The sequence below is a fragment of the Canis aureus genome, chromosome 23 (assembly GCF_053574225.1).
Source record: "Canis aureus isolate CA01 chromosome 23, VMU_Caureus_v.1.0, whole genome shotgun sequence".
Taxonomy (NCBI): Eukaryota; Metazoa; Chordata; class Mammalia; order Carnivora; family Canidae; genus Canis; species Canis aureus.
Genome location: NC_135633.1, coordinates 23733276 through 23746777, shown reverse-complemented (window position 1 = coordinate 23746777; position 13502 = coordinate 23733276). Strand labels below are relative to the sequence as shown.

The window sequence follows — 13502 nt, the reverse complement described above, 5'->3', positions numbered from 1 at the left end:
TTCTTTATGGAGAAAATAACCATGTTGGATAAACTTCATTCAGGTGTGAGTTGCAGCACTGTTGCTTGTGAGTTCAAAGTTAATGAATCAAAAATATGATATAACCATTCAAAGGAAGGGGAAATTCATCTATCTGTATATGAACTCACTCTGGAAAGTACTAAAGTAACATTGGTAGCATGTGATAGGAATATGGAAAAGATTAAAAAGAGGCTAAATTTATGGATTCATGAGATGACAACTAATAAAAGTGTTGTGCCCAAGATTGTGAATCCCAGAAACCACCAAGAAGCCCACATCGATGCAAGCGCATGAGGGTTTATTTACAAGCTTGAGCTTGGGTCCAAGTGTACCTGACACAGCGGAGCAGGGACTTGGACCCCGAGGTGGGTTCCAGCTTAGTTTTATGGGCTGGTCTAAGGGACCTCCAGAAGGGGGGAGGAATTTCTCAAATTCTGTTTACATTCTGATATGGGACTTTCTTTTTTTTTTTTTGATATGGGACTTTCAAGGGCATTAAGCTCTGTTCTCATTCTGATATGGGACTTTCTGCCACCAGCATTGAGCTCTGTTCTCATTCTAATTTGGGGCTTCCTGCCACTGGCTTGAGCTCTGTTCTTATTCTAATATGGGGCTTTCTAGGGCGGTAAGCTGTAAACTGTTTTTTCCCTGTAACTGAAGTAATGTAAAATTCAGCTCTTATTCACAGGGGCCTGAGATGGCTGTACTTGTGCTAACCTGAATTTAAGGTGGAATGGCCTTAATTTCCTCGGCCTCCACAAAAAGTATAGTGGACAACATTGTGGCAAAGTCAAAGATATTTACATTTACATTACCCAGAGTCAGAAAAAAAAAATCAAGCTCTTGTAGGCTAATGCCGACTGGCCAGCACATTTCAAAAGGCAACAAATCATATACAATATTAAACTTAGAGTCTAGGCAGGTTCTGCTAATTAGAAAAGTTTTTAAAATGCTTATTAAGTGTTCCGGAAAAGGATTATGTAGAAAACAAGTTTCAACACTGATGAGACTCCCTTGTACAAAGATGTTGGTGAATGAAACACAAGTGACTCCAGAGCTTCTGTTTTTTTTTTTTTTTTTTTTTTGGTTTTTGATCATGTAAAGGCTGCACAATTAATTATGAACTATGATGAGCTACGATTTACTGTGAACTATAGTTAATTATGAACTGTGATTAACTATGAACTATGATTAATCAAGAACTATGATTAAACTATGATAATAACTATGTATGAAAGGAGCTATCTTTTCACAGAAACACATAAAAAAAGGTTATGTATTGATTGACAAAAATGTTGTGACAAGAGGCTTGGGAAACTTACTCTGGATTTCCTTTAAGAGCAATGGCACCAAATTGTCTAATTCAGTGTTCAAGGTGACTTTATAGAACAAAGCTATTGAAAATAATGAGAACTGACTATGTTTGTATGAATACATATATGTGTCTACACACACATTTACATATACACACACACGCACAAACACGCACGTCTCAGGGCCAGCTTGCCCTTTCTTTCTTCCATGAGAGAACTCATGCGCTGAGGGAATTTCCCTTGGGATAGAACAGTACTAGGTTGGGGAAAAGGGGATGTGGGTAAAGTGAAACTTTTCTTCTTTTCCTTTTCAGTTTGTCTTTTCTTGTATGCCCGGCCAGGGTCCTGTAATCTTTCATCCAAATTCTGGTCCTCTCATAAAGGTCTTTTCATTCATTAATGCTTGTTAAATCTGTGTTTTTGTATTGGGGGGAGTGCTGAGTCTTCCTATTCTGTCATTTTGCTGACCTAAATCTCACTCTTCTGCCTTTATTTCCTTAGAAATCAGGGACCCCTAATGGTTCTCTTTTTGAATCAGAATTAGACACTAGAATCCTCAAAGACCTTCTGTTTTTTACAAAATTGGCTCTAGGGGATTTTCTATTGAAAACTGCCCCCCCCCCCCCCCCCCCCCCCCCCCCGGCAAAGAGCAGCATCCTCATAAAGACTGAGCAGTTTGAGATAAAACAGAGACAGCATTGCATCCTGGTCCTCGGCGTGGTGAGTTTCCCATATCCCAGCTCACAGGGCATTCTTACTTCACAGTGATGGCTGAAGGGAATGAAAGGGGGATAGGAAAGGAAGAGAAGAGATGTGGGATAAGTTGGGTGGAAAGATTAAGACTGATGCTTAGAGAAGGAGTAGGATCATGTTAGGAAAAACCATCTAGTCCTGGTGAAAGCATTTGGATTTTAGCCTGATTCCATTCAATGTGCATTTTGGAAAAATCAGTCTGTCTGATATCTAAGGAAGGATAAACAACTAGTATCTTTGGAAGATGGCTCAGAGTGTTTTAAGAAATTATCAGTTTAAAACTAACAACGTACTTAAGGTTTTTATTTTTATTACCTCTATTTTATAGATGAAAAGTACTTGTTACTTTCCTTTGATTACAGAGTGAATAAGTTATGAAGCTGGGTTTCGACACAATTGGTCAGACTGAGGAGCTCATACTTTTAGGCACTGTAAAGTACTGTGTTGTGATAAATTCCCAAAATGATCCCATTAAGATGGAGACAAATGTACTGATTTTAAAGATATCGGAAAAGTAGAATCCGTTGTGGACTTTTTAGTTTTTTTAATATATGAAAGGGGAAGAAGATGCTTTTCAGATTTTTTCTTTTTAATTTTTTAAAAAGAATTTAGATATAATTAACATAGAACATTATATTAGTTTCAGGTGTACAATATGATGTATAATTGCTAAATGATCCCCTCAATAAGACTGGTTAGTATCCATCACCATACAAAGTTAATCCGAGTTTCGATCTAGCCAGTTCACTAATTGGTAATAACATAAGACAGACAACTACCAAATCTCATTGTTCTCTCTGTCTCCCAACTATTTCTACTTGGCTACTCATAACACTGCCTCTCTGCTTCACTAGCTACTGAGGCCTCATTGTAAGATATAATTATCTGAGTTAAGAAACACACTAATTTATTTCTCTCCACTATTTTATTTTTTAACAAAGAACATATTATCTACCTCTCTATTAACAACAACAAAACAGAAATGGAACTTCTTTTTTTCCTTTAATGATGACCTCTGTACCTAAAAGTAAAGTACTTTTCTTATTTACTGAGAATCTATTATGTATGGGTATGATGAAAAAAGGAAAGCATGGTTTTTATAGCTTTCTGAGACTGCTGCGTACATTCCTGAGCTTCAGAGATGTTCTTGAGGAATACAAAAAAATTAATAAGATAATCTGCCATTGGCACTTTACTGGCATTGATAAATCACAGAAAATTAAGCCCTCATAATTGAATCATACTTTTTATACTTGGTTGTTCACATCACACCTTTTTAGAGTATTCATTATTCCATCATCTGCCCAGAACACAATAGAAGAAAGATTTTATTCTTATGGTCATTTCACAGTGTCTCCTACAAATAAGATCTATTGTTTTTTGCTTCCTTTCTTTTCAAATGTCTACCATTTCTTTCTAGAGTTCCAGCTTTCTTTACCCATAGTGTACTATGCCTTCTATTACTCATTTATCATGGGCATGGCACTCTTGGCTTTGCTTTCCATATAACCATGTCTGGTAAATACCCTGATTGTCTTACTGAAACTGTGATCATCCTTAGTACTGCTCCTCTGGAATCCTCCAATGATACAAAATGATAAAAAGACACTTTTCACTACAAAACAATTAAATGTAATGAATGATCAAATGCTTTGAAAATACCCTAACAATTGCAATAAATAAGGTATATGAAAATATGTAAGAACCGTTTGAGTAACTTTGAAAATGATCCATTCAGCTCACTCAGAATATGCCATCTAGTCTTTTCTTCAAGATATTTGTCATGTATCTTAAACTATTAAAATTTATAATGAAGACACTGATATCTCTTATTCCAATGCATATGAGTTTAAAAAGAGATTGTGTAACTGTGAGTGGACAAAGGAAACCTGTGTGTCTGACATGACTGAGGCATGACTTTTCCTTACTATCCATTCTCTTTCCATTTTGATTTAATTGTTTCTTCTCTACTCTCTGCACTTCTGTAACTATAAGCACTTCAAGCATTTGACAATTGTTTTGAACTATTTTAGGTTCAGATACATATATAAAAATATGGTAACCATGTTTCTCTACATATGTTTATAAAGCTTAGAGCTGATAATGGCACAGGTTTGGCAACTTGGAAATAGGCAATACCTTAATGAATGGCAATTACTGCTGTTTTAACCACAATTACTTCTTATTTTGTAATAATAATGAATGGATATTAACAAATGGATTGATTTTAATCCCATCGACTTGTTTTTAATAGTTTAGACTACATTTTAATGATTCTGTGTTAGTTAACCACCTTATAAAATCACACCTATATGTTACCATATAACCAAATGGAACTAATAGAAATAACTATTTACAGATACTGGCATATCCCCATATATATGCCAAAAATGGAAAGTAAATTATATTGATGATGATAGAAGGTAATTAATGAAATAGGTATTAAGGCAAAATCTTAGCATGTTACCAGTGGTGAGACCACTATAAATTAAAGAAAAGAAAGGTGCTAACAAAGATGAATATATTATGTAAAATGTTTTATTGCAATCCACTGCGTACTTCTTCCAAAGGCTTCTTGCTGAGAATTCACTTCTTCATATTGCTCTATATGGATTTCTATTTGTATATTTCTGATTGTGTGAATTAACTGACGAAGAGAATGTATACAATTGTATGATGTTTTTGTTTTTCTCTAGGTTTAAAACGTTGCAGAGTTTTACCCAGTGTCCTGCAGATTGGTGAACACACATCTGTAAGAATATGGACTTTTGCATTACCAAGCAGGATGCCCCTTCCCAATGACACCCAGTTTCATCCCTCTTCATTCTTGTTGCTGGGTATCCCAGGACTGGAAACAGTCCACATGTGGATTGGCTTTCCCTTTTGTGCTGTGTACATGATTGCACTTCTAGGAAACCTCACTATTCTGTTTGTCATCCAGGCTGAGAGCAGCCTACACCAACCAATGTTCTACTTCCTAGCCATGTTGGCTACTATTGATTTGGGTCTGTCCACAACTACCATCCCCAAGATGCTTGGAATCTTCTGGTTTAGTCTCAGGGAGATACTCTTTGATGCTTGTCTCACTCAGATGTTTTTTATCCACAACTTCACTGGTATGGAGTCAGCTGTCCTGTTGGCAATGGCTTATGACCGCTACGTGGCCATCTGCAACCCACTTCGATATAGCACCATCCTCACCAACAGGGTTGTTTCTGTGATTGGTGTTGGTGTGTTAGTGAGGGCATTTATTTCTGTGATTCCATTTGTGTTTCTGATTTTGCGATTGCCCTTCTGTGGGAATCGTGTCATTGCCCATACCTATTGTGAACACATGGGTCTTGCTCGTCTCTCTTGTGCCAGCATCAAGATCAATATTATTTATGGCTTATGTGCAATTTGTAATCTAGTATTTGACATCATAGGCATTGTCCTTTCTTATGTTCAGATACTGCGAGCTGTTTTCCGTCTTCCTTCTCGTGAAGCCCGACTCAAATCCCTCAGCACATGCGGTTCTCATGTTTGTGTAATTCTTGCCTTCTATACACCAGCCCTCTTTTCCTTTATGACACATCGCTTTGGCCGAAATGTTCCCCGCTATATCCACATACTCCTGGCCAATCTCTATGTCATAGTGCCACCAATGCTCAACCCTGTCATATATGGAGTCAGGACCAAGCAGATCTATGACCGGGTGAAGAAAATATTATTGCAAAGATAAAGGATTAAAAAGGAATAACACCTAATGTATATGAGATGGAACTTCTGAGCAGAGATACTTGCCTTGTTATACTAAGTAATTTTAAGTGTGCTTGACAGAAATGTTTAATACTCATTTCATTCCTTCTTATTTTTTCTTGTTTTTAAAATATATTTTTAAAGATGTTATCTACTTATTGTGAGAAGAGTGAGAGAGCACAGCAGGGGGAGGGGCAGAGGGAGAGAGAGAATCTCAACTAGACTCCACACCCAGCACAGAACCCAATGTGGGGCTTAATCTCACCACCCTGAAATCATGACCTGAGCCTAAATCAAGAGTTGGATGCTCAACCGACTGAACCACCCAGGAACCCCTTATATTTATCTTTTAATCCATGCGTATAGAATGCTTGGTTTTTTGTTTTGTTTTTGTTTTTTGTTTTTTTGTTCCTGTTTCTTGTCCCCAAAATTCCACATAAAAACAATCAAGTGTAAAAATCTTAAGAGCACAACTTGACGTGTCTGGTTTTATCTTGACAAGATTTCTGTTAGAAAAAAAAAAAAAAAAGATTTCTGTTAGATTAATCCATTTTGCATATAACAATAGTTCAGTTGTGTTTCTTTTTTTCCATTTGTTTGCTTCTTATTGTTTTATTTATGTGTTGTTTTATTTCTTCATAGATAGTATTTTCTTTAATGAATAAACCCAATAATGTAGTCTACTATTGTTGAATAATTTGACTTGTTTGATTTTTTTCACTATTCTGAATACACTCCTATGAATATTTTTGTATATGTATTTTGGTGAACACAATCATTTATTTGCTTTGAACATTTACCTAGTAGTAATTGCTGGTACATAGGGAATATTTAGAATACATAGACACTTCCATTTTCCAAAGTGGTCCATAGAAGCTCCTTATTATGAAGAATACTTAGAATTAGCAGTCTTAATTTCGGCCATACTGGAGAGGTTGCAGGGTGTCACACTGTACTTTGAATTCACATTTTTCTGATAAGTAAAAGTGATGAAAAAATTTTCTTTTTTTAAATTTTTTAATAATTTGGAATTATTAAATTTATTTTTTATTGGTGTTCAATTTACCAACATACAGAATAACACCAAATGCTCATCCCGTCAAGTGCCCCCCCTCAGTGCCCATCACCCATTCACCCCCACCCCTCTGCCCTCCTCCCCTTCCACCACCCCTAGTTCATTTCCCAGAGTTAGGAGTCTTTATGTTCTGTCTCCCTTTCTGATATTTCCTACCCATTTCTTCTCCCTTCCCTTATATTCCCTTTCACTATTATTTATATTCCCCAAATGAATGAGAACATACAATGTTTGTCCTTCTCCGATTGACTTACTTCACTCAGCATAATACCCTCCAGTTCCATCCACGTTGAAGCAAATAGTAGGTATTTCTCATTTCTAATGGCTGAGTAATATTCCATTGTATACATAAACCACATCTTCTTTATCCATTGATCTTTCGATGGACACCGAGGCTCCTTCCACAGTTTGGCTATTATGGACATTGCTGCTATAAACATCGGGGTGCAGGTGTCCCGGCGTTTAATTGCATCTGAATCTTTGGGGTAAATCCTTATTTTCATTTTCCTTTAAAGTGCCAGAATAAGTTTTTGCTCTTATAATTTTATATTCAGTTGTCATTTCTCTGTAGACTTATAGTAATTCCAATACACTATTTTAATGTGTTATTAATATAAGGGCTTAATATATATATATATATATATATATATATATATATATATATATATAATGGGTATATCATCTCCAAGTCAATGATTTTCCTACTGCATCACCATTCTAATAGAAACTTTGGTAAGTGGTGTTTTTATATTTTTCTATGACTAAGTAATGTCATTTCACTTTTATCTTTTATTCATTATGTTGAAAAATACATTTTGACTTGTATCTTGTAATATTAGGGTAACATCTATCCTTTCTTTGGCTTCCACATATTTTGTCTCTTCAAATACATTTTATGTTATTTTATTTTTCTGTTAAATTAATTTATTGACTTTTAGTTAAAGCCAGTAAGACCAGCACTACAAAGAAAAGAAACAAGAAATTTTGTCTTATTTGATAACTATGATATATTAATAAATTATAGAGACTGCTAAGAAATGGGTGTGGGGAGGGGAGATAAATGTATTGTTCATTAATGTTCTAAATCTGCATTTCTATAATAGCTAATAAAAATCAGGTTGCAAAATTTACACAGTAGGAGATTCTTTTTTTTTTTTTTTCAGTAGGAGATTCTATTCATTACATCTTTCTCTCTCTTTTTTTAAGCTTTTATTTATTTACTTGAGAGGGAAAGAGAGGGCAAGCCAGAGAGAGAGCATAAACAACGAGTGGGGGGAGAGACAGGGGGAGAGGGAGAGGCCGATTCCCTGGAATGTAGGGACCCCAACTCGGGGCTAGGTCCCAGGACCCCAGGATCATGACCTGAGCCAGTCAAACTTTAACCGACCGAGCCATCCAGGAACCCCCATTTCATATTTCATATGAATACATTTGGTAGCATTAGTTTTGTGTCTCTGACTTCTTGTCTATTGACAAGATGTGTTAGGTGGAGAGGAATGAGGGAGATGTCTGCATCAGTCCCTTTATCCCAGGTGCAGAGAATGAGATCTTCCTCAGGAGACTTTTAGGTGATTAGTTCTGATTCATGCAGGGAATTTGAGTTGGGTTTGTTTTCAGGCCACCAAGGACCCTAAATATGGGTAGTATAAAGCCTTATTCCCCTTAGTAGATATACCAGAGCTCTCTAGCTCTAGTCCTGCTGGAGGTGAGTTTCTTATTAAATGCCTGATGGAAATGAATAATGATCAGAGTCTTGTCTAATAGTTAAGGAACAGGCTACCACTGAATTTATTAAGCTGATATATTGTATCTCATTACTGTAGAAAGATTACCAGATTGAAAGAGGTCCTTACTAGATTATACTGAGACAACTTAAATTTTTAAAATAACCCTCTGTAGAAAGAACTTGAATTTGTGCTATAAATGAGCTCAATTCTCAGTGATAATTGTGCATTAGGGTATGATCTTTCATAATAATAATTTAAAAATATGCTCATCAGAGGCCCAGAGTTAAGTGTAGGTTTATAAAATTGATTACGAAGAGGGAAGCAGAGAAAAAAGCAGCCTGCAGATGAACAACAACATTATGTACAGTCTTGCAGGACTTAAAACTAGCTGGAGAGCCTCTATTTTTAAAATGTCATTAATAACATATTTCTTCAAATTTGGTCTTTGTCACTTTTCTCAGGAGTCAATTAGAGCTGAGATGATCTTCCTCCCTATCTTCCTTCTGTTTTTCTTTCCTTTTTACTTCTTTTTTTACTCCCTCTAGCCCTATAGTTCTTTATCCTTTCCTTCTTTTTTCTATAGTACTATCTTATCTCTGCTTGGTTTTTTTTCCTAAAGAAAGAAAGAAGGAAAGAAAGAAAGAGAGAAAGAAAGAAGGAAGTAAGGCAAGGAAGGAAAGAAAGGAAGGGAGGGAAGGAAGGAGAGAGGGAAGAAGAAATCATAACTACAGTGTAGTGAATCAGGAGCACGGGTTTCTTAAGCCTGGTGTTGACCACCATCATTGTCATTGGAAACAAATCTTTACTTCTCTCAAAGCTTCTCCTTTGAATACACCTTTTCACTATTCTTCAACCAAACCTCTCCCTCACACACATACAAGGGTGGGGAGAATTGTTGGGTATCTTGAGGAATTTTTGAGAATTTGGCAACTGACAGAAACTGGGATTCTTTATTAAATTAATTCCCACGAGAACAGTAGAGGAAAGGGATGCATTTCTCTCTTGGAGGTGATTTCCATCTGCATTGCCCTCCTATCTTTGTGTGGCTCTTTTCATATCTGAGGTACAGTACAATGTGTCTATTCATCTTTGTGCAACTTTACTATATCTGAGATATAGCCCAGAATGTCTATGGGAGCATATGAGTAAATATGGAGGGATGCATTAATGAAGCACAGTTCTTCATTTTGGATTAATAACTGATGCTGTTCAAACTGGTTTAAGAAGTCCTGCTGTTTTTTCTATCATTCTATAGGTCTAGATACACTTATATTCTTATTATGTTGTCATATTCTGTGTGCAAGTGTTTGTTTCAGTTGTTCTGTGGTTTTGTGTTGATGTGTTTAGGTAAAGTGTATTTTGTTTCCAAAGAAGATTGATTTCTCAGTGTAAATATAAGCCCTTTCATGTTTTTAAAATTCATTCCAGGTTTTATATGGAGTTTCAGCAAATCGATATAAGATATTATCGTCCAAAATTTGAGAGGGATACCTTTCATAAAGTTAATATTCCTTCCATTTGAAGGGGGCTCAGTCTTTGCCTACATATTACTCTGAACTCAAGTTTTAGTATTAGATTTTATAATAATAAAACTACAGATAAAAATTAACTCTACTGGAAAGTTTTGAGATATGCATTTATAGCTCTTATTTTTCCTTCTAGAGATAGTCAACCGTTTCTCTTCTCATCAGTGGCAAGATGTTCCACACAAATACTTCCACTTTCCACCCAGAAACCTTTTATCTTATAGGCATTCCAGGACTTGAGGGTTCCCATGGCTGGATCTCCCTGCCTTTTTGCTCCTTTTACTTAATGGCTCTGTTGGGCAATGCTACAATTTTGCTGATCATCTGGTCTGATCGTGCTCTGCGGGATCCTATGTTCTACTTTCTGGCCATCTTATCAGCCATAGATTTGGCCCTTTCCACATCCTCAGTGCCCCGAATGTTGGGTATCTTCTGGTTTGATGCACATGAAATTGGTTTTGGAACATGTGTGGCTCAGATGTTCCTGATACACACTTTTACAGGAATGGAGTCTGCCGTTCTGCTGGCTATGGCTTTTGACCGCTATGTGGCTATCTGTGTACCACTCCTCTACACAACCATCCTGACACCCCGAGTGCTAGCAGGCATTGGGGTGGGTATTATAATGCGCCCTGTCCTGCTCATGTTGCCCATTCTCTACCTAACCCATCGTCTGCCCTTCTGTGAGACACGAATTATTGCCCATTCCTACTGTGAGCACATGGGCATTGCCAAGTTGGCCTGTGCCAACATTAGAGTTAATGCCATTTATGGACTCTTTGTGGCCTCTTTTCTTATTTTGGATGTGGCGCTAGTTGGAATCTCTTATGCCTACATCCTTCGAGCAGTTTTCCGCCTCCCATCTCAAGATGCTCGTCACAAAGCTTTGAGCACATGTGGGTCACATGTTGGGGTCATGTGTGTTTTCTATACACCTTCTCTCTTCTCCTTCCTCACCCACCGATTTGGCAAAAAAATTCCCCGTTATGTCCACATCCTGGTTGCCAATCTCTATGTGGTCTTCCCACCTGCCCTCAATCCTATTATCTATGGTGTGAGGACAAAGCAGATTCGTGAGCGTGTAATCCATACTTTCACCTCAAAGTAGAGTCTCTTATTTTCTTAGTTCTTGAGGGTATGGATGTAGCTGAAAGAAGTTAATTTTGACCCTAATGCTAGGTTGATTATCTTTTTAAATGTTCCTCATATCAAGAGATCTTACAACTACTAAAGGTACAAACTCTGGAGAATGATTTATGTTTTTAAATCTTAATGTTTCCTCTCTGTATTGGTGTTGAGTGCTTATTCTTCTGAATATAGGGTTCCATTACAGTAGGGGAAACATCCCACTGAGAGCCCTTTCCCTTTTAAACATGGAGATTTTGTGAGTCTCAATTTCTCTGTGTTTGAAAATAGGATAATATTCCAGCTAGCACAATTAGTTTATGTCAATTGTCTTGCTTTCTCTGAAAGAAAGAACTAAATTTGAATGTAAAATTAGAAAGATCTTCATAGATTTCTCAGTTAAAAATTTAAACGTGTCTGATTTAACTGAAGACAATACTGGGATATATAGTGCAGTTAAAAAAAAAAAGTCTCCAGTTTTTACCTTTCATTTTAGCAACCTTTTTTTTTTTTATTATTCATAAAACCTGTAGGCACTATGTGCCACCACCTCCTTTTCAGGAGAAGCATGAAGTTAACATACCTGAAAATAATACTTGTGTTAAAGAATGAAAATCTTATTTTTAAGAGAAGCTTGAATGTATGGAATTCTAACAGTGGTTTTGAGTCATGATTAATCAGATTGTTTCCTTGGGAGAGTGTGTGGTATGTTGTAAAGTGTGTATGTATGTGTTTATGTGTGCGGTAAGTGTATTTAGGCAACCTTTTATCTATAGCATCAGTTCTGCCTTTCCAAAGCCTTCTTTCTTTGTAGACTGCAACATATATGCATCCTTTGGAAGTTGATGCTTTGCAAAGTAGATGAATCTCACAAGTTGAGGTGGAAAATAAGTTTTCAAAGTACCCTACGTTTTCAAGAATTTGCTGGTTATTCTTACAAGCATTTTGTGTAATCTTATAGGGACATATTTCCTCCATGACTCCTGGGCATCAAAGATCTTTTTATTATTCTTCCTGAATTTGTTGTCAGCAGAAACTGCTGGGCACATAAAAAAAAAATCATGAAATAGAACACAAAAGTGACAGCTCAGGACGCCAGGAACTAATTTCCTGATGGCATGTTCACCATCTGATGGTACAAAAATGACAGTACAACTCTGCAAAGTGACTGAACCAGAACATGTATCTTCAGGGTTTGGAAGTCTGGAAGATTCTTTCAGTAAGGGGCATGGACTAGAGATTTCAGTAAACACTTTCTGAAAGGAGTTAATGGAAAGTGACACAAGGGATATCTAAATATGATATTTAGAACCTGAAGAGTTTATTTCCTGTGAGCACTTTGAGCACATTAAATGCTCTTTTCTCTCAGAGACAGAAAGATGTACATTCTGAGCTTTTGTCAAAAGAATATCAACAGCATTCTTTCCAGTGTTTTCCCTAATTCGGATGTTGTGTCTTACTTTAAGGACACCTCAAATTTAATAATATTTAATAATAAAATACACAAAATAAAGATTGATATTTTTATATTTATAAATTATTTATTTTTATAAGTTGATTTTAAATCTCCATCCAATATGGAACCCCCTACCTCCAAAGTCACACAGGATTAACAGCAGGTGTTATCAAAAAAACTAAATTCAGCATTTTACCTTTTAAGGGAAAGTTCCTACATATTTCCATTTGTTCTGATTGATAAGATTCTCATATGCTAATCTGTAAGTAATGATGTTCTCTATTAAAATGTTAATGGCTACCTTATATTCATGTTCTAAGCATGTTTTTTATAGTGATAATGTTCATTGTCTCCAACCATCTCCTAACTTTTTTTTTTAATGTAAATTCTATGCACTACAACTAAAAGCTAAGCAGGGTTTAGCAGCAAGAGCATTGAAAATATCTTTAAGTCATACATATAGGGTCAGCACCTCTAACCGCTGTGTTGTTGGATTCTTGATCCCAAACAACACAAGAATTGGAGCACTCTCCTCCCACCCCCACACAGTCAAAAATCCACTTACAACTTTTGACACCCCCCAAACTTAACTACTAATAGCCTACTGTTGACTTGAAGTTTAACTGATAATATAAACTGTCAAATAATACATATTTTGTAAGTTATATGTATTATATACTGTATTCTTATAATAAAGAACTTATCATAGTACTGCACTGTATTTAAGTGGATCCACACAGTTTAAACTCATGTTGTTCAATGGTCAAC

General features: G+C 36.3%; 2 protein-coding genes across 3 annotated transcripts; both read left to right on the top strand.

Annotated features, from left to right (window-relative positions):
• Positions 1–234: 234 nt before the first annotated feature.
• On the top strand, positions 235–5808 carry LOC144295429 (olfactory receptor 52E2). 2 transcript variants are annotated; one of them, XM_077867829.1, is made up of 2 exons: positions 235–255; positions 4897–5808. In XM_077867829.1, exons 1-2 carry the CDS (start codon positions 235–237, stop codon positions 5806–5808), a joined length of 933 nt encoding a protein of 310 aa, XP_077723955.1. The 2 variants fall into 2 exon arrangements, with proteins under 2 accessions (XP_077723955.1, XP_077723954.1); XM_077867828.1 differs by lacking the exon at positions 235–255 and having other exon boundaries at positions 4873–5808.
• Positions 5809–10325: 4517 nt separating this feature from the next.
• On the top strand, positions 10326–11261 carry LOC144295428 (olfactory receptor 52J3-like). Its single transcript, XM_077867827.1, has one exon. It carries the CDS (start codon positions 10326–10328, stop codon positions 11259–11261), a length of 936 nt encoding a protein of 311 aa, XP_077723953.1.
• The last annotated feature ends 2241 nt before the right edge of the window (positions 11262–13502 follow it).

Bases quoted from the DNA above. Each gene is read 5' to 3' on its own strand.
- LOC144295429 (XM_077867828.1), top strand. From the start codon at position 4,873: ATGCCCCTTCCCAATGACACCCAGTTTCATCCCTCTTCATTCTTGTTG.
- LOC144295428 (XM_077867827.1), top strand. From the start codon at position 10,326: ATGTTCCACACAAATACTTCCACTTTCCACCCAGAAACCTTTTATCTT.